The following is a 21,617-nucleotide window of genomic DNA, read 5'->3' on the forward strand; positions in this document are numbered from 1 at the left end:
AGATGACAATACTGTACAAATTGCCATTTTCATAACATTTTGACAATTATTCTTTTGCAGGGGCTCCTGCCTTTTTTATTACTTTAAAATAAAATGTCAACACTTAAAAAAATGAAATGCTAATTTAATACTTACAGTGCTTGTATAGTGACTGCAATACGAGTGCTGTTTTCTAGTTTAAATTTGAACTAGAAAATCAGCACTGGTAATCCAGTCACTATACAAGCACTGTAAGTGCGAAATTAGCATTTCATTTTTTACAGTGAAGTAGATAATGATAAACACATATTACAGTTACTTAAATGTGTCGATCATCCGCCCATCATGAACACATAATATATATACATTTTGTTTGTGAATGCCCCCCAAAATGTGAATTAATGAATTATTGCTGTATGTGCCAACGATGAATATGGTGACATTTTATCAAGTTTTAATGATAACTGCATCCCTCACGTTGCATGAAGGTAAAACAGATGATTGCCAGCAAATAGGGAAGTGGTGACTTAAGGACGAAAAGCTCTGACAATTGCTGCAGCGACACCTCCTACAGCGCCCGCTACGGCTGTCGTAACTGAAGAAACTCCAGCAGCACCTATTGACTGACACACCGCGACTATGCTTCCCGAGGCAACTCCTCCGCCCGATGCTATTGCTGCTGATGACATCATTCCTGCGGCACTGGACCCAGCTGAAATACCGGATGCGGTGAAACCTCCAAGGCCTAAAGCTGCGGGTAGAGCGAACATAGCAGAACCGACTCCGACGATAGTACCACCAGTGATTGTCAGTATCGAATTTATCCAGCCCGCTTCAACTCCTTGTCTGGGGAAATATGAAAATCAACAACAATTGATAATTCTTTTTAAGAAACTTTTATCAATATCCATTTCCCCTTCACTGCCACGGTCACCTTCATCATCACCACCACCATAACCATCACCACCACCACCACCATCATCATCACCATCACATCCACCACCACCAACACTACCACCATCATCATCACCATTAACATCATCCTTAACGTTATCATCATCATCATCATCACCACCACCACCAACACTACCACCATCATCATCATCACCACCACCATCATCATCATCATCACCTCCACCACCACCAACACTACCACCACCACCATCATCACCACCACTACAATCATCATCACCACCACCATCACCATCATTAATTATCATCACCGTCATCCCCGGGGGGCTACTTCCATTGACGAGCTAGTGGATACCATGCGCGACCAAGGGGTCTCGAAAAAACACGTATTTTCCAAATTCTGAAATGCACCCCTTAAAGGTCAAGTCTAAACCTCAGAAATATGTTGATTTAAATCAATATAGAAAAATCAGACAAGCACAATGTTGAAAATTTCATCAAAATCGGAAGTAAAATAAGAAAGTTATGACATATCAAAGCTTCGCTTATTTCTAACAAAATAGTTATATGAACGAGTCAGTTACATCCACATGAGAGAGTCGATGATGTCACTCATTCACTATTTCTTTTGTTTTTTATAGTTTGAATTATACAATATTTCAATTTTTACGAATTTGACAATCAAGACCTCCCTGCCTGAAGCCCAAAATGTTAAAATAATGGAATTCCATATGTTCAGGGAGGAATGAAACTTCATTTCACATGACAATGACGAGAAAATAAAAATATTTCATATAATAAAATACAAAAGAAATAGTGAGTGAGTGATGTCATCAGTTGCTCATCTGCATACCGACCGAGATGTGCATAATACTGTTTTGTCAAAATAATGAAGCGAAACTTTAAAATGCCATAACTTTCTTATTTTACATCCGATTTTGATGAAATTTTCCGTGTTATGCTTGTTGAATTTGTCTCTTTTTATTCTAATCAAGTTTTTGTTGGGGTGGAACCCGGGGGGGGGGGGGCCACTTACATTGACGAGTGGATACCATGCGCGACCAAAAAACACGTAAAAAGGATGTCTTTTTCACGATAGGGCACGTAACGTACGTAACGTGATAAGGGTGTCAAAAACACAAAAATAATGAAAAAAGGGTATCTCTTTCGCTAGGAAAATTACGTGTTTAGGGTCGAATTTGCTGGGATGATAAAACAAAATTAAAATGCTTTATAAAGGATGTCCTTTTTGCCCCAACACTTCGTGTTTAGAGTCCGATTTGCGCGAGGTGTAGAAGCTGGGGTCGTACTAAACCAAATGAGGTAAAGCCGACGACCGAAGGACCCGTAACAATAAAACATTCCTGTACTTGTTTAGGGGTTCATTTCAGGGAATATTTGCCAAGAGTATTGTTTTGTTTCCAATACTTGTTAAGGGTAGGGTTTCACACGCCAATACTTGTTAAGGGGCCTGGAAATTACGTGTTTAGGGTGCTTTTCGAGACCCCATGGTCGCGCATGGTATCCACTGACTCGTGAATGGAAGTGGCCCCCTGGGGGTGGACTTGTCCTTTAACAAGTATTGACGGCTGAAACCATACCCTTAACAAGTATTGAAAATACTCTTGGCAAGTATTCCCTGAAATGAACCCCTAAACAAGTACAGCGATATTTTATTGTTATGTCACAGGTCCGTCGGGTCATCGGTTTTACCTTTACAGTTTACACACCATTTGGTTTTACGGCCCCAGCTTCCACACCTCGCGCAAATCGGACTCTAAACACGTAGTGTTGGGGCAAAAAGACATCCTTTATAAAACATTTTAATTTTGTTTTATCATCCCCGCAAATTTGACCCTAAACACGTAAATTTCCTAGCGAAATAGATACCCTTTTTTTTCATTATTTGTGTTTTTGACACCCTTATAACGTTACGTACGTAACGTGCCCTAATTTGAAAAAGACCTAGCTCCTTTTTACGTGTTTTTTTGGTCGCGCATGGTATCCACTCGTCAATGTAAGTGGCACCCCCGCCGGGCCGTCATCATCATTATCATCATCATCACCATTCATCATCATTATTCGTCTTCATCATCACCACAAAGAAATGAAAAGGTTATTTAAAAAGACACAGGAATAAAAAAAAAGAAGGAAAGAAGATTGGTAGCACTAGTCTTAAAGATAAGATCCTATTATAATTAACTGAAAAAAAAATAATGTCACGTTTTAGGTCGCCTTGCCCCGCCCCCGTTATAAAAATATGATGAAACCCAGGGTCAGAACTGGCTTGAATTATGTTCAGTTCATAGCGACGGTGTTTATTATTAATTTGTATGATTTTCCCCGCCAATTAAGAATCATGAATAAGCTTACACTGGCCCTGTGAGGAGAATGAGACAGGTTATCGTCAAGAAATTCGATTTCACGATGCTCTCCATTTCTGATCAGTAGGTCCTATAGATCTGCATCAAATCAAGAAAACAGACAAATTCAGGGCATAACTAAAATTAAGTGTGAATCCAACCCAAATAAAAACTTGTTTTTGTCAGGAAAAGAAATATCAGACAAGGTGATAGGTGAAAGTTTGAACAATATTGGACAAACAAAAAGAAAGTTATGAATTTTTAAAAGTTGTAAATATTGGTAATCACTATACCCATGGAGACTTCAAATTGGCCGTATGTGTGATGTCATAGTGATGTAAGGCAAGGACTACTCTTCCAAAGCTCTAGTACATATTATGGCTAACTAAAACGTAATTTTTCCCAAAAGTTTTATTTCAAATTATATTTTTCTTTCATGAGGACATAAAACAATATACTACCTGGGCTATATTTAGATTACTGCCCCAGGGGAATTGGTACTTAGGAGAAAACCACAAATCCCTGATAAACATGGCCTATGGGGAAGTTGTCCTTGCCCCTTGTCATAATTTACCTACCCAGTTGCCAATTTGAAATTTACATGGTATTAGTGATTTCAATTTTAAAGCAGCTCTAACTTTCTTATTACTTGTCCGATTTCTTTCAAAATTTCACCATTCTGTTTAATTTATTTTTCTCCTTCCCAACACAACATTTTATGGCCAAGGCTGGATTCCCCTTTAAGTGTGACTGTTCTGACATAGGCCTATACGGTACGCCCGGGGGGGGGGGGGGCACTTACATTGACGAGTGGATACCATGCGTGACCAAAAAAAAAACACGTAAAAAGGATGTCCTTTCCACGATAGGGCACGTTACGTACGTAACGTGATAAGGGTGTCAAAAACACAAAAATAATGAAAAAATTGTATCTATTTCGCTAGGAAAACTATACTACGTGTTTAGGGTCGAATTTGCGGGAATGATAAAACAAAATTTCAATGTTTTAAAAAGAATGTCCTTTTTGCCCCAACACTTCGTGTTTTTAGAGTCCGTTTTGCGCGAGGTGTAGAAGGTGGGGTCGTACTAAAACAAATAAGGTAAAGCCGACGACCGAAGGACCCGTAACAATAAAACATTCATGTACTTGTTTTGGGGTTCATTTCGGGGAATATTTGCCAAGAGTATCGTTTTGTTTTCAATATTTGTTAAGGGTAGGGTTTCACACGCCCATACTTGTTAAGGGGTGCATTTTCAGAATATGGAAATTACGTGTTTAGGGTGCTTTTCGAGACCCCATGGTCGCGCATGGTATCCACTCGTGAATGGAAGTGGCCCCCCGGGACGGTACGGTATTTCTATAATATTGACATGAAAATGAAATATTTTATTCATTAAAGATTTGGATGAAATGGGGTGACCATAATTTGCACACATTTCAAAATTTGTCAATCAAAAATTTCTCACAGCTCACACAAAATTAATCTAAATAATAAATACCAAACGGAAGGCAAGATCCCAAAGTCAAATTCACTTGACGGAATTATTAAGTAGGCCTAGCTAGGTCAAGGGTTTCGCTGGTATCGCGATCTCAAAATTCCATGGCGATCAACTAGTGCGCGCTCAGCTGTGTCATAAAAAGTGTGACCTTAATTTGCGCACGATCATTTTGCAAGGCTTTAGAAAAGAAATCAAGCAGACAAAGCTAAGATCAACGAACGTAGAGGGCAGCAACACACAAGCGTGTTGCTCTAAGGAAGGTCAACTCCGCTCGAATTTTGTGACCACTCTAAAAAATAAGGGGGACTTTTCGGAAATTTGTCGAGTTGATTTTTTTTTCATTTGTTAATTTCAAATATTTTTTAATGAACAATTATTAGATCGGTTATTCTGGGTAGAAATATTAAAAATATTAATTTTAATTTTAAAGAAATTATTTAGCTTAAATAATCATGATTTTGACATTTTTTCTCATTTTGGAATATTAAGTCTATGACGAGGATCCCTCTTATCTCTTATTTTCCTCTGCTGAATTTCGCTGCACCACTAATAAATGCATAGACAACCACCGTAATAATCGAGGTCATTTTTCTGGCCTGGGTGCGCCGAGTCTGGGCCGGTCGCGTAGCTAACTAGTGACGTTGATGATGCGCTGGGGCTTCAGTCGACTCGTCATAGATAGCAACATAGACAATGACATCTAATTTGCCTGGTCTGATTTGAAGTGCAATTGCTTCAGGGCTGATGTTTATCAACGATGATTGTTCAAGGTCAGATTTCAAATTTTAAATTGCATTTGACTTTTAAGTCTATAAATCTTAATAGAAGAAGCTGCATCCCCGAAATCCGGGTCTAATTTCAACTTCGAGTCCGAGACTATGGACGGCGAAAAAAAAAACCCATGCATCGGATGCATTGCATTGGCTGCGCGCTGCGCTGCAGCTGAGCTGCACAGCCATGCATGCAGGCGCTGCGTCGCGTCGAAGGTCGATAATCATTGAGCAACCAAACTTCCAAAGCCAAATTAAAGCTTGAATAAACGGCCACCTATTCACATTTTCCCTGGTTTTCTTCAATAATTTCTAAGAAAATCAGCCAATTGAGGGAAATTGATTGCAATGTTACATCGTTTGCAGAGTGCCATCATCGACATTCATTTTGCGTTAGAAACCTTAGTTATAGATCTATCTAGGCCTAGACTAGAAATGGGGGCTAGATAGATTAGACCATCTTAATTTCTGATTTTGGGTAGAAAGTAGACTTGATAGACAGCATCCATATCTTAATTTGACCATTGATTCTGTGCAATCAATGTTTAAATACTTTTACATAATTTGTTTGCCATATTGCAATTGGTAAATTTTCATGGGCCTGCATGGCCTGGGCTTGGCTGGCAGAACGCGTTTTTTTTTTTTTTTGATAAATTTCGAAAGTGAAAGAGCAAAGTGACTGAGCTCGTCGTGATTTTATTTTTATGCATTTTCTGACTGAATTTTAAAGATTTCATGCCTAACGGTAACTTGTCAACCATATAATCTTCTAGATCTAGACTTTACCCTGTATGTAGGCATTTAACGGACTAAAAAATCATAACCTTAATTGAACCAAACTTAGCTTGCATGGACCAACCCTCAAATGGTCTAGATTTAGGCGTCCTATACTATAAAGACAATGTGGAATTCGTCTGTTTTGAGTTGATTATTATTTTAGTATTTTTTTATTGTTGCATAGACTCATACCAACTCATACCAACAAGACGTGCTAGATCTATATATATTCTAGATCTACTTAGATATCCAGTGTGGAACAACACCGGAACAACATCTTCAACAAACAGATCGAGACTGGTCAAAGCATTTGTCTACAGTCTAGTTAGACAAATAAAGTTTTCTAGATCTTTAGACTTGGGTCTATCGATCAACTTAAAAGGAATAACCATCGTTTCTGGGGATTTATTCAACAATTTCTGACATTTTACTTTAATCTCCGTCGGTGAGTGAGCCAGCGCAGTTCAGCAGAGCAACCAAAATACAGAGACTGAAGCTTTTGGTCTATCGATCAACATGATCAAGATCTATGTTAGATGTAGACTTCACTTATTACTGATTGGAATGTATTTCTAAATTTATAAGTTTTGGGGAAAATGGTGAAAAGAAATGATAACATACTAGCCTACTGATAGATACGTGAATTATTTTTTTTAATACCCATTGGCATTGCTGCCTGCTCTAATAAATAAATAAATAAATGAGTCACGGCCTATATGGACTGCAGATAAATGCTGATCGACGCCTAGCAGAACAAGTACGTACCAGTGCTAGACTAGGGGGTTGAAATCTAAGCAGACGACGGAGCATAATGTAGCTTAAGCATAGAATGATGATGGGTTCAGCGAAGAGCCCAGAGAAAATAAGGGGGACATATTCAATCCCGAAATGCTTTGCGAGTGGTCACAAAATCGTCTCGGCGCAAATCACCTAATTCAGCCGTCTGGTGAAATCGCTGATAACAACAATCACCGATTTGGTAATTATTTTAGTTTCCTGAAACTTGCATTTGTAAAGTTTTAAATATCAAAGTATGTTTTCATATTTATGTATATCCCTCAACATATTTTTTAATGTTATCTTTGATATCGTTGTAGTCATATTCTTTCATATTCGTTTCTTGATCACTACTAATTTGTTGTTGTATTGGATCGGCATTTGATTTCGTTGTCATGAACAATAAAATATGCGCGCAGCTCAGTTGCATGCGCGTATCGAGTTGACCAAAGACCTTATAATATATTACTAGACCGAAAGCTGCGCGCGCGTTCAGCACAAAACAAATGAGATTAGACTCCGCCTACCGCGATCATTTGAAGACAAAAATAAGCCCCCATTGACATTCATGAGCGTAAATATATTCATATTCCGGCCTTGTCATTGGCTAAGAGCGTCATTAATACGCGATTTCCCCGATTCTTTGTCATCGATACTAGTGGTATCGTGTTACAGAAGTAATTATTCATTTGACCTCATTACGTCATCTAATTTATTCATTCTGAAACTTTTCTTTCCACACAAAAATGGACCTACGAACACTCCGGTGAGTACGTATAAATTGATATAACCACATGAATTCAGTGGACTATTTACAAATTTCACACTGTATTTTGTGATCTTAGGTTATTTCTCTACCAAATTAGAGAGTTTACTATCATTCTTCTGTTAAAGGAAAGCAGAATTTGGTCTTTGAAATTGAAGTTAGATTGTCATCGTCGCCCAGTGCAGCCTGTATGTTGCTTGCAGTGTTGCGGTTATGCCGCTGTGTTAACCACATGTATTTTGTACGGGCTCCTAGCCGATTGGGCATCGAGAGAATTTCGGGCCGGTTTGGTTCACCTCCAATTTAACAAGGACCAACCCACGATTGATTAAAGCAAGAAGAATGAAGCTTCTTTTTGTACACTGTAACGTTAGATCTAGAGGGAGATCTGCATCTATCTTCAGTAGATCGAAACCCAGTCAGGAATAAACTGTGAAGTGGAGTGTGGATGAAGATATATTGCCTGTCATTGTGTCAATCCTCACTTTCAGTTTCAGATATCAAATTTATTTTGCATAACTTCAGGCTTCTTCATTTAGCCCCCACCCATTTTAACTTATTGTTATTTATAAATAGGGTCTATAGTTAGACTCTATATAGACCAAAAGCTTCAGTCTCTCTATTTTGGTTGTTCCGCTGAACTGTGTTGGCTCACTCACGAATAGTAAAAAAATGGCAGAAATTGTTGAATAAATCCCCAGAAACGACGGTTATTCCTGTAGGCCTATACGAAATAATATGCTGCTCTGCATGTTTGTCTTATTATCAATAGGCTAGATCTAGGACCTAGATCTAGATAGGCCTAACGTTAGATCTAATTTCTAACTTGGTTAACAGAGGAGACTAGGCCTAGTGTTACTGTTGGTTCTTATTAATATTATTTTAGACTTAGATCTAGGCCTACGGTACTTCACTTTTATTCATCGATGCTTTCTAATTCTAGGCCAACCTAATTCAAATCGAGTCATCTAAATTATACTTTCCCAACCCACGACACTTACCCCAGGCCCAGGGCTTATGATCTAGGTCTGTAATTTAGGCCTAGATCTAGGTCTGGGCCTAAACGACTCCATTTACATGTACGAGTATGCCTGTCAGTGTCAGTGGACCAAGGACTAGATCTAATCTTGGTCAATAATGGCAATGAAGTTTAAACTTTTAGCCAGGAATAAAAGACATCAAATCCATATAGGCCTAGATCTCAGTTTAGAACCAAAGCTTTACTTTCTAGGTCTAGATAGATCGAGAGTCCATCGTTACTATCTAGATCTAGAACTACGAGTAATTTAGATACGCGAATGCTGTTGCACAGCTCTGAGTCTTGGACTAGATCTATACTTCTTACAAATAGATCTAGACCTAGTGCATGAGATTTAATTATGTTAAAGTCAAATGAAATAAGATTCGGAAATAAAAAGATGCAGATGTTTCTTTTTTTGGGGGGAGGGCAGACATTTGAAAAAATTTAGAGAAACCTAAAATTCAGAAAGCGAGGGCCAGAAGTAACCAATATTACCTATGCCTATGGCCGTTTTGTGCATTTTCTAAAATAAAATTGAAGGATGTCATGCAATTCTTTTTTTGATGAAGGTTTTCACATTTCATCTCTTACCCAAATCCCTCCCCTATACATACGGCCATGAGAAATATCACTTCTTATTATTGTACTCTCTTTTCTTTCACAAACAGGTTGAGTTTGAAGAAAAAGAAAAACAGGTTGAGTTTGAAGAAAAAGAAAAACAGGTTGAGTTTGAAGGACAAGAAAAACAGTATAGAGGTCTACCTATATGGTTCAAGATGATGATCATAAGTGCATGCATCATTTTGCAGATTCTCATCCAGGTATAAAAGTTAAACTAACCCATTCAAAATTACAGATACATTACATGCATTGAATGTTAACCATGTTTACATTAAATAAAAATAACTTGAGCCACAAAGAGGTAGGATCTGTACGGAACATACACTTCTTAAATATACAGGCTCTCGAGTCTAAAGTAGAACCAATGTCAAAAGTTATGTACTTTGGGCAAATTTATAAAATTAGGACATGTCCTTGATCTTCTAGTAATTAAATTGCCTTTTTATTTCCTATTTGTTTATAAACAAAGCAATATTTATTTTTCACGAGTTATATTTCATAAAATTCATTTTATTCATTCTTTAGTGTGATATTCATATTTCATATTTGTAGATTTACGATTTTTTTTGGTTTTACATTTTGTCTAATAGGATGATGCAATTTGACAATTTCCATGGAGGTGATTGATGATGATAAATAATTGGTGAAGTAGGCCTAATAGAACAGTGCCTGGACCACAGAGAAATACAAACTACATCAGTTATATGAGTGAGTGAGTGAGTTAGTTAGTGATTATTTTTTATAATGGAGGTTGTTCACATTTTTTTGGCAACAAATAGACCTGACTTTGAAAAACCCATTTCAATTTTGTTTCTAGATTATAGTTAGTGTCGTTTTTAATTACATATCAAAATATTCTGTGCAACAAAACATATCAACTTTAATTCTGACTATTCATATAATTTACATATGTTAATTTATATATTCATATTTACAAGAAATCTCTGTCATTTTTTCGAAGAGTACATGTAGTTAGAATGGAGAGTGGTATGTAAACTGTAGAGAACATTTTTAAGTGATATGCTTTTTAGAAGTACAACTTTATAATTAGAAGTAAGATTTCCTATGGTATGTTTTGAAGAAACATATATACCTATGCATAGTCTCACTTTTCTTAAAACATTTGTTTTATAAATCATGACAATTTAATTGGTTTTCTTTCTCTATTTTTTTAAAATCTGCAGGACTGGTGTAACAGATGTTTTCATTCAAGAAATCCAACTATTCAACATTGAAGACTTAGGAACCACGTGATGAACATGGAAAAGGTTTTTTTTTCCAAGTCCAATTAAAAAAAAAATTATTATCACAACCCAAATTCATGACGTATGAAATTTCTTATTGATTTTCATTAAAATTGGTTGCACAAAGAGAAGCTATAAACATACAAATAGGAGCAGCGGATTGAAGTTGCTTGAAAGTGGGGGGGGGGGGGGGCACAGGGAAAATGCTGTTTTATGTGAAATTTTTAAAAAGTTGCGAGCAAGCAAAATTTTGACATTTTAAAAACAAATATCCCATTTTGTGATAAATTTTCGACAAAATATTCAAAATGATATATTTCACCCTTTGCTTTCCTTTTTCTTTTTTTCCCCTTGGTCGTGATTTTTTTTTTTGGGGGGGGCAAGAGCATTGGCGGCGGAAGGCAAAAAATGTAGGGGGGTCCACCTGAATTTATCCACCTAAATCTTAGAAGGGACCACAAAAATTTCCAGCAAAAAAAAGGTTGTCAACCACAATTTTAGGGGGGCACAACAATTTTAAGGGGGGTTCTACCTGAATTTAGGGGGGGGGGCGCAGGAAAAAAATTGACGAGCAAAAAAAAAAGATTCTCAACAAAAAATTTAGGAGGGGGGACAGGTCCCCCTATCCCACCGCTTCCACCGCCTATGGGCAAGAGTCCTTCAAGCCCCCCCCCCCTCCATCTGTACGAACCTGCTTATATACCCACTCACATGAATTATTAAACTTAATGCACACAGGATTTCCTTCAGAAGTATATTATAGAAATGAAAATATTGTTTTCTTGTTTCAAAGGGCACTCGTCATGGTGACCATAAAACAGATCCTTCTCAAGTGAAAGGGGCACAGAACAAATTCTTTAGAAGCGCTCTTCTTGGGTAAAAAGGGGCAGTGATTCAAGAAAGGGCACTTTCAAGAAGGCGAGGGGGCACTTTGTATTACATGAAACGGGCTCTCAGATGGAAGGGCACAGAACACGTGGGGGCATTTTTGGGTGAAAAAATGCATATAAGGAAGAGCACTAATTGGTATTACCTAAAACAGGTTCTCATCAGGTGAAAGGGACACAGTACACGTTCGTGAGGGGGCATTTTCTTGCATAAAAAGGCACTTTTCAGTGCTTCAAAAAGTAGGGGGAATCGTGCCCCCCCCCCAGCATACAAAAAACATATTTATTTTGGTTCAAACTATTAACATACGCTTAAGAAAAAGGTAAAGCTTAATCCTCTGATAATGAGATTTTTTTCTGGATAATTAATAAATTTCACCACTAACCAGAAAATTCCTTCATGTCTTTCATTTGTGTTCATATAGTATTTGTACCGAGCTAAAATGAAAGGGATTTGGAATTGGCAAAATTCAAAGTGAGACGGAGATCGAGAGAGGGAAAGAGTGATGAGAAGTGGGTTGAAAAGAGATGAGAAAGAAATGGAGGGGCACATAATTATGAAGAGATAATTTAGAGGGGGTGGTGAGAGAGCTGGTGTTGGAAGTGGGAACAAAAGGGGTGGAAGAGAAATAAGACGAGATTTTTGGAAACCAGGAGACAGATAACAAGTGGGAAAATAAGAAGGAAATATATGAAAAGTTAAGTTGCAAAAGGGGCTAGGGCCACTCCAAGAAAATCATTTTTTTTATTCTCCCATATTGCAATATTCTTATGCGAAAATGAATTTTCATGATACCCTACCATTAGAAATTCAAAATTGGGTATAAAAGAAATCTACTTATCTTCATATTTTTTTAAGATATTATTTTCCAGAAAAATTATGAATGGACCTAACCCCTTTTGAAAAAAGTGAATTTTCTTTTTTTAGTTCACTTTTTTAATGGGAATTTCAACTTTTCTATGGTATCATCTTATAGAGCTACTAAAAATCAATTAAAACATAAAAATCAAATTTGATTAAAAATGGACCTAACCCCTTTTAAAAGTGAGCTCTTCATATGTAGGAGAAGGGCGGCACAAAAGAACATGAGTGGGAAAATGATTAAATGGAAAAAAAAACAGAGTAAGAAATGCTGGAGAATAAAGGGGACAGGAAACATATTGAGCATGATAAACTGGGGCCCGTTTCATCATGAGTTACAAGTATGGTAACTACGAATACCAATCATAATCAAGGTTCCCACGGTTATCACAATAATAGCGATGTTTAAATAGCTCGGTGTAATTCATTATGAAACGGACGCCAGAAGAAAGCAGGCACGGGAATCATGAAGATTTTTTTTTTTACTTCTCCAAATTAAATTTGTAACAAGAAATGACTCTTTTAGTGGTGAAAGTTATTTTTTTCAGTATTCATACTCAACCAGTGAAAATGAATACCATCATTGTAATAACCATGATTTGCCCCCACCCCACCTCCACCTTTTTACCTAATCGCGACTTGATCTACTCTTTTCATCTTCCCTTTTAAAATTAGCATAGGCCTATAAGACGCAATACAAACATTGTTTTGTTTTTAAGTGATATCGCTTGTGATATCGATACTTTATAAAGCGCAACGTATCGTCTCAGATTTGCGCTTGCTTGATTCGCTGAATCCTTCGCGTCACGAGCGCGTAACAAAATGAATACATTAATAAATTTGCCAAGTTGACCTTTGTCATTGCGCTGGTGTGCGTATTGTCTAATACACGTACAAAACCACAGTTGACGAGGGAGCATCGTACGAAATTAATATTAATGGGGGCTTATTTTAGCTTCTAATGGATTAAACAAAATGGCGGTAGCTTCGGGGGCCTGGAGTTGACCTTCCTTAGAGCAACACGCTTGTGTGTTGCTGCCCTCTACGTTCGTTGGGTAAGATAATTATATCGACTAGATGGAGGTTAAAATGTCATAAATTCGGTCGGTATCACATTTTACTTACTTCGTTGCAGACCTCTGCCCCGACCTCTGCTTGCAAACTGGCGATTTCTTGATGCTGGTCGAGAAGATCGGATTTTCTCGGAGCGGACGCAAAAGTTAACAAAATTTGCCGATGTTTTGCCAATCACAAATAGAGACTTTCCTTAAAAATATTACCAAACTGAGTAATTTGAAGTCGCTCCTTCTGTTGTTGATATATAAGTTTTTCAAGATATTCATTCGGATATTCAACCATGCGCAAAATTAGGTAACACGCGAATCAAGGTCACACCACCATGTATGGTCAGGATCCCATAGAGTATGGTTCCTCCATGTCTGCGCGGTCTCCCTAGTCTGCGCACCCGCGTATCTGCGCGATTCTAGTAAAAGAAGATCAACGAGCGCGAACTAGCTTTACACATGCAATATACATCGACAGGTATTCTTTTAAAAATCTGACTCAAATGGTGGAAAAATATTGAATAAGCCAGTTCGTAGTTCCTTAATGCGCATGATCAAAAGATTCTACGCATGATCAGAAGAAGGTCATTTGCACTAAAGTGACATGGTGCTTTAAAATATAATGAGATAAGCACCAACTTTGATGTCTTGATTATTCATATATTCTTTTGAATTGTCGTTTCATTTACATCCACAAAAAACAACAAATCGGCTTCCACGATTGAGGCGATTGAGGCGACCACAAAACTCTAATGGAGAACACTTACCAGGCAGTGATGTATACAATAAATCTTCTAGCACTACCCCTATCCACTACAGACCCTGTCATTATTCGCCAAGCACTGAGAACCCAACACCAACAAATACTACACTTAACCTCCACAAGTCTCCACTTACTAGAAAACAACAAGGAAAACAACTAAGAATGGGAACCTTCAACTGCAGGGGGGCACAGTCTAACAATGCTTTCATATCACGTCTATTAGAAGAATTGGATATCCTATTAATTCAAGAACACTGGCTTTACCATTGGGACCTTAATGAGCTTGCTAATATCAATGATAACTTCCAAGTCTTTAGTATATCACAGCAAAATAACTCATCGTTACCACTACCAAGAAGAGAGAGCAAAGGGTGGAGTAGGTACATTCATCAGAACATCAAGCTCTTGGAAAGCAACAAAGATAGAATCTCAATCACAAAAATTAGTCATTACAGATCTACTCCATGAGCCATCAAACTCGCATTTAATTATCTGCAATGGATACTTTCCGTGTGATGTTGATGCCAATAGTATTTCTGAGTATCATCATATGCTCTCTACCATATCCCACATCGAAACAACTCATAAAGAGGCCTTGATTATACTTGGTGGAGATCTGAATGCTGATCTGACAAATGCATCGTGCAAGAAACCTACAAAACGTATTCTAAAGGAATTTCTGATTAGTGAGAACATGATTAACTTGTCATCTCTCCAAAATGAAAAGGAGCTGTACACCTTCCAATCAGATGATGGTTTACGACATTCATACATTGATGACTTTATAATACCTGCAAAACTAGAAAACTGCTTCTCTGACCTTCTTATTGAGCATGATGATCCTCTAAACACCTCTGACCACACACCGGTTAAAGTGATATTTTCACTACCACTTTTAGCCAATTATCAAGTAGATCATGATATACCTGATCGCATCACTGGAGGATCTGGAAAGTCTATACTTCGTCCTAAGATATTTTGGCATCAGTGCAGTGCAGACCAGCGGCACCATCTCTATACTCTTCCTATGGAACAAATATCAAAGAAACTTTTCTATAATCTTCCTACAATGTGTTTGGATCCGACTAAAATTGACTTGTTGCTTGATCAACTTAGCAAAGAAATGCTGAAGGTATCACTAACTCTACCACACTCGAAGGGCCGTCAGAAAAGAAAAAGGAAAGGGAAAAGAGAGTGGACAAAAAAGGTAGAGGCATGTTATAAACAATCTCAACATTATTGGCGTCTCTGGAGGGCCAGCGGGAAACCAAAAGGCAAGGACCCTCTCTGGATCAAGCATATATATACCAAACGTCTTTTTAGAAGTAGCATCAGGCAAGCACGGAGGATGTGTCACAATAATCTCCTTTCAGAAATTGAGAATGCTAAAGGTAGCAATGACAAACTCTTCTATAGGCTTGTCAAACGCACCAAAGGATCTCGGTCCACCGACACACTGTCTTATAGGGGTACAACGTATGAAGGAGAGGCAGTTTTAGATGGCTTCAACACATATTTCTCAGATCTTGCTAAACCGGATTATATAAATGCCTCTTCTCCGCCTGAAATAGATGAAGCCTTCCCCACTCGCCCGTTCCAGGACAATCTGAATCAACCACTTCAACCCTCTACTTCAAAAGATCTAGATGAAGCTATTAACTCTCTCAAGAAACAAAACGCTGCAGGACCTGATAATATATCTCCTGAGCATCTGACATCTTGGCCCAATAGCTCGGAAATTACTCCTCGCCCTCTTCAATCGATGTATATCCCTAAAGTATATTCCTGAACCTTTGAAGTCCGGCCTTATAGTCCCAGTTCACAAAGGAAAAGGAAAAGATGTTAAAGATCCTTCTAACTACCGAGGCATAACAGTTTCTTCAACAATTGGTAAAGTTTTGGAAATGCTCATCAAATCTCAACTAGAAATTCCACTTGCAATAAATGATGTCCCAGACCAGTTACAATTTGGATTCCAGAAAGGCAAATCTTGCCTCCTTACGGCATCCTCACTGGAATTAATAATCCAACTGAACTCTGCCAAGAAATGCACAACATATCTTGCTCTTCTTGATGCACAGAAAGCATTTGACATCGTTTGGCATAAAGGCCTATTTTCTAAGCTTCAAAACCTAGGCCTCCATGAATCTCTGTTATCTACACTGGAAGAATTCTACAATGGTAGTACCAGTAGAGTCATGTGGGAAAAGTCAGCTCTCCTTTTCAAATCCTTCAAGGTGTAAAACAGGGAAGTGTGCTCTCTCCCACCTTATATACAGTCTTCATCGATGGCCTGATCAAATCACTAAGGAATGCTTGTCTAGGATGCTCTATTAACGGTTGCTACATGGGAGTGATAGTACTTGCAGATGACGTTGCTCTTATCAGTACATGCCCTCGTGAACTCCAATCAATGCTGGACCTCACCTTCAATTATTCCTGTGCCTGGAGATATAAAATTAATCCACAAAAAAGTGCCGTAGTAGTAATAAACAAAAAAACATCAACCAGTGTAAGTTCAATCGAGTGGAAAATGGGAGGAATGACGATCAAGGAAAGCAGAGAGCACCCACACCTTGGCATAATAAAAAGCAATTGTAATATTGATCACACCAATGACATCATATCAAAGGGATATAACACCTTCTCGCTTACTGGAACAAAGCAAGGAACTCTACGCCTGCTGCCACCAATATGTACTCATCTTTGGAAAATGTTCTGCATACCAAGAATGCTATATGGGATTCAGATTACCAACTACATGCTGTCCCGTCTGAACAAGGCTCAATCTTTTCTTTTTAAAAGAGTGCTTGGTTTGCCAAGGAGTGCGGCTGACGAAATTGTTTATTTATTGCTAGATATCCTTCCAATGGATAAGCGAATCGACTATGAAATTCTTCTCTTACTTGGGCAATATGCAAGCCTTTCAGACGAGCGCACTGAAAGAAGAATCCTATTGAATGGTATAGCAAACAATACACCATTGGTAAGACGCTGGATAAAAATTCTCAATAGTTATGAGCTTCCAAGTCTCACTAACATCCTTAGAGAGCGCATTCCATATAAAGTATGGAAGAAGCTAGCAATGGGAAAAATTTATAAACAACACTATGCAGCCCTTGAAATTGCAGTTGCTAAAAAATCTTCTCTAAGTCTATGGTCGGGCATGACCCAACGTAATAAAAAGAATATTACCCAAAGGCAAAGCAAGTCTCCAGCCCTCTCTTGAGGGAAGCTATATCCATCAGAGCTCAATTATCCTGCAGTACATACCCAACGAATAGAAGATTATTCTCTCTGAATCAAAGTACCACAACGTCCTGCAAGTTCTGCCACTCCGAACTGGAAAGCGTTGTACATTTTGTTGGAGAATGCCCAGCGTTTAGCACACACAGGAAAACACTTCTACACTTAATAAAAGAAGACGAGGAACTGCAGTATTTTTCTGTGTATTTCAATGATCAAGAACCACAACAATTTACCACTTCCGTCCTGTTTCTACCTGACGTCGAATTAGCAGATTCCTCCAGAAACGACCTTAACCTACTTGTCTTAAATTTCTTGCATAAGATTCACCTCTCTCGATCTACCTTACTCTCACGTCAAAATATGTAACGCTACCATTAATGCAGTATCAAACTGCGGATCTCCGATACAGCGGAGGAAGGATACAGAAGAAGAAGATGAGTGCGTAGCTTTAGGACCCGCGTAGCTTTAGGACCCCATACCAGTTGTTGTGTGTCCGGACGATCGATTTTAGAAAGTCATTTCGAAGAATTTACAAGTGAAGTTTCAACAATTTTTCGTACAAAATGTTAGGAAATATTATAGAGAAGAAAATAGAAGATGATTTCAACTATTGAATTCATATTTTTAGTGTAATCCAAAGACAAAATAGAAGGCTTCAAAAATATTAAGTGTCCGGACACCCGACCCCCCATCCTACTAATTCGAGTAGGCCTAGATCTTAGCCTAATTGCAAATCAAGCATCATATAATGTCATAGATCTTATTTAAGCGAACTTGCCCCAGGTGGGCCAAAAAAAAGAAAGAATGAATAAATGCTTACCGGTACCTGGCTAGCTTGTTTCACTGCACGGTTTTATTTTTTTGACCCAGTCGAATTCCAATCTTGATCTGTTAATGGGTCTCGACCGATTTAACCTCAAAATGAAATAGAGTCGATCGAATAAGCCAGTTCGTAGTCCTTTCTGCGCATGATCAAAAGATTATACGCATGATCAGAAGAAGTAGGTCATTTGTGAGTGACATGGTGCTTTAAAATCTAATGAGATAAGCAACAACTTCGATGTCTTGATTATTCATATATTCTTTATCCACAAAAAACAATGCTTCCACGAACGACTGGTATTTCACAGTCGTGTCAAGTACATTGTGCAACCGTGCTAAGATATGCATTAAAAGTAGGAAAGCAACAAATACCTTCATTAAGTGTTCATTGGTGTGCGCTATTCTAGTCACCTGGTGGGTGTTTCATAAAGCTGTTCGTAAAGTTACGAACGACTTTACGCACGACTGGAAACATGTTCTTAGGTCATAACTCCATTATACATATGGATATGAAATAGCACAAGAAAGGATCACCAGTCGTGCGTAAAGTCATTCGTATCTTACGAACAGCTTTATGAAACACCCACCTGGTCTATTCAATTTCTTCATCCTGCTATGTAAGGCAAGCTTACGTAATATCGTGCTTTGTAATCTGCCTATCATGATGAAAGAAATGAAAGGTCATTTGACCAAAATTGCCCATGAAGTAACTACGAACTGGTCTATAGACGAGTGGAAATTCGAAATTTCACAACAAAATATTCTAAGAAAAATGCTAAGGAAAGAAAAGAGAAGGTGATAAGTTAGAAAAGGAAATTATGAAATTGGAAGAGGAGGTTCAATTACAGCAAACACCATCGACCACAAGTGATATTTTGTTTGATCTTTTGGCAAGAAAAAGAAGTGAGCTAAAAACAATTTATGCGTACTTAAAATTAATGACGGTATAAAAATCAGATCTCGAACCCCATGGTTTGAAAGTGGAGAACGAGAAACTGCATATTTTAAACAACTGGTAGATTATAGTGGTCGGAAGGGTTTTATTAAAGAACTTAAAGTTAATGGAAATGTAATTAAGGACGAAACTAGTATTTTAAAAAGAAATCAAAGATTTTGATTCTTCTTTATATATAAAGGAGAGGTAGAACCTGGTGATTATTTTTTTCCTAGTAACTTACCAAAATTAAGCGAAAACCAAAAGAATCATTGCGAAGTGAAAATAAACCAGGGGGATTGTATTGAAATTTTAAAAGAAATGCGACTAAATAAATCACCAGGAAATGACGGTTTAAATGTCGAGTTTTATATTAGATTTTGGCAGGTAATAGGTGACCTAGTCTTAAATGCTTTTAATGATGCTATGAAATATAAAGAATTGTCACCGTCACAAAAACAAGCAATTTACAATTATACATAAGGAAGGTAAAGACCCGATGTTTATTAGCAATTATAGACCAATTTCCTTGCTTAATGTAGATTATAAAATCCTAACAAAAATACTTTCGAAAAGAATTAAGACCATTTTGGATAATATTGTGTCAGGCGACCAAGTAGGTTACTTAAATAATAGGAATATTGGCGATGCTGTAAGAATAATAAACGATATGATTTTTCATACATCAAATTTTAATAAACCAGGATACTTAGTTGCAATTGATTTTGAAAAGGCGTTCGACTCAATTTCACATTCCTTCCTCCAAAGGGTGCTTAAATCGTTTGGTTTTGGGCCGATTTTTAGTAACTGGGTTAACGTTCTTTACACCAACTCGCTGAGTTGTGTCTTTAATGGGGGGAAATCGACCGGTTATTTTGCAATCGAGAGGGGGCTAAGACAAGGGGATCCCCTCTCCCCTTACCTTTTTATACTTTGTATAGAATGTTTAATGCATTGTATTCGTAATGATAATCAAGTAAAGTGTATTCGATTTGGTGAAACGGAAATTAAACAAATACTCTATGCTGATGATATGACTATATTCGTACGTAGAAGACTTAGATTCAGTATTAATTCTTGAAAAATTTAGGAAGACATCTGGACTTAGGATGAACAAAAATAAAACGTTTATTTTGCCTCTAGGACCCTCTGTTAGCCTTACTCACCCTTTCCCTTTTGGGAGACAAGTTGATATTAGTTAAAATTCTAGGTATTGTCTTTTCATTAAATCCTGACGTTGCTGAAGAAATGAATTATTAAGAAATATTAAGCAAAATTAAAAAGTTATTAAATTGGTGGAAACAAAGAGATCTAACTTTGTTTGGAAAGATTCATCTGCTTAAAACTTATGCATTTTCTAAATTGATTTATGTAAGTTCTTTAACGCCTATGCCGGAATGGGCTTTTAAAGAAATTGAAGAAATTTGTTTCGACTTTTTATGGCGAGGAAAAGATAAAATTAAAAGAAACACATTGTATCTGGGATAAACAAGGGGGAATAAATATGCTCAATTTTAAACTCTTTGTAATGGTACAGAGAGTGATGTGGGTCAAAAGACTGGTAAACGGTGATCAGAAAGTGAAATGGAAAAAAATATTTCAAATTTCTGCTAAGACCATTAGGTGGTAATTTGATATTTTACTGTAATTTTACACCTGACATGATCAATAAAAAAATTTTAAAGTACTACCGGGAAATGTTAAGTGTTTGGTTTGAAATAACTGTGTTCATAAAAAAGGACATAAGTAATAAAAGAAATTATTTTTTTCACTAACAGGTATATTAAAAATGCAGGAAAAGCGTATTTTCATGAAAACATTTTCTTAAAAAACACATACAAATTGCACCATTTTGTAAATGAACATGGTGATCTTAAATCAAATACTTACTTTAGATCTATGGGTTTAAATGACGACGAAATAGTAACAATTAATGAAATATTTGCACATGTTCCTGTGGAATGGAAAGACGAATTAAAAAATAATACCTTAGTTGATGGTTTGAAGATTGAATTTATTTTCTCTAAAATGTTTTCCAGTTTGAGTCAGTTTGTTCAAAACAGCTGTAAAGATCCTGTATAAGCAAAATTGCCGACACTCCTGTCAGTTTTTACAATCTCGAATCATCATATAACATGTCTGAAAAAGAAATCGAGAAAGTATTTTATCGTCCAAGATTTTGCACATTAGATAATAAGCTAAGAGAGTTTCAATAAAAATAATTATATAATATCATCCATTTATATAGGTTTCGATTTGCATCGAGTAATGAATGTTCTTTTTGCGGTAAAGATGAAGAAACTGAT

General features: G+C 37.2%; 1 protein-coding gene across 3 annotated transcripts; it reads right to left on the reverse strand.

Moving 5' to 3' along the window:
• Positions 1-210: 210 nt before the first annotated feature.
• Positions 211-18,499, reverse strand: LOC121405745 (interferon alpha-inducible protein 27-like protein 2A). 3 transcript variants are annotated; one of them, XM_041596698.1, is made up of 3 exons: positions 18,382-18,499; positions 3,265-3,353; positions 211-825 (listed from the first exon to the last, which is right to left on the reverse strand). In XM_041596698.1, the coding sequence occupies exons 2-3, from the start codon at positions 3,327-3,329 to the stop codon at positions 507-509; spliced, it is 384 nt and encodes a 127-aa protein (XP_041452632.1). In that variant the 5' UTR covers positions 3,330-3,353; positions 18,382-18,499; the 3' UTR covers positions 211-506. The 3 variants fall into 3 exon arrangements, with proteins under 3 accessions (XP_041452632.1, XP_041452631.1, XP_041452633.1); XM_041596697.1 differs by having other exon boundaries at positions 18,376-18,498; XM_041596699.1 differs by lacking the exon at positions 18,382-18,499 and adding an exon at positions 13,605-13,944.
• Positions 18,500-21,617: the final 3,118 nt, after the last annotated feature.

This window comes from Lytechinus variegatus, chromosome 19, assembly GCF_018143015.1.
Source record: "Lytechinus variegatus isolate NC3 chromosome 19, Lvar_3.0, whole genome shotgun sequence".
NCBI classification, from domain to species: Eukaryota; Metazoa; Echinodermata; class Echinoidea; order Temnopleuroida; family Toxopneustidae; genus Lytechinus; species Lytechinus variegatus.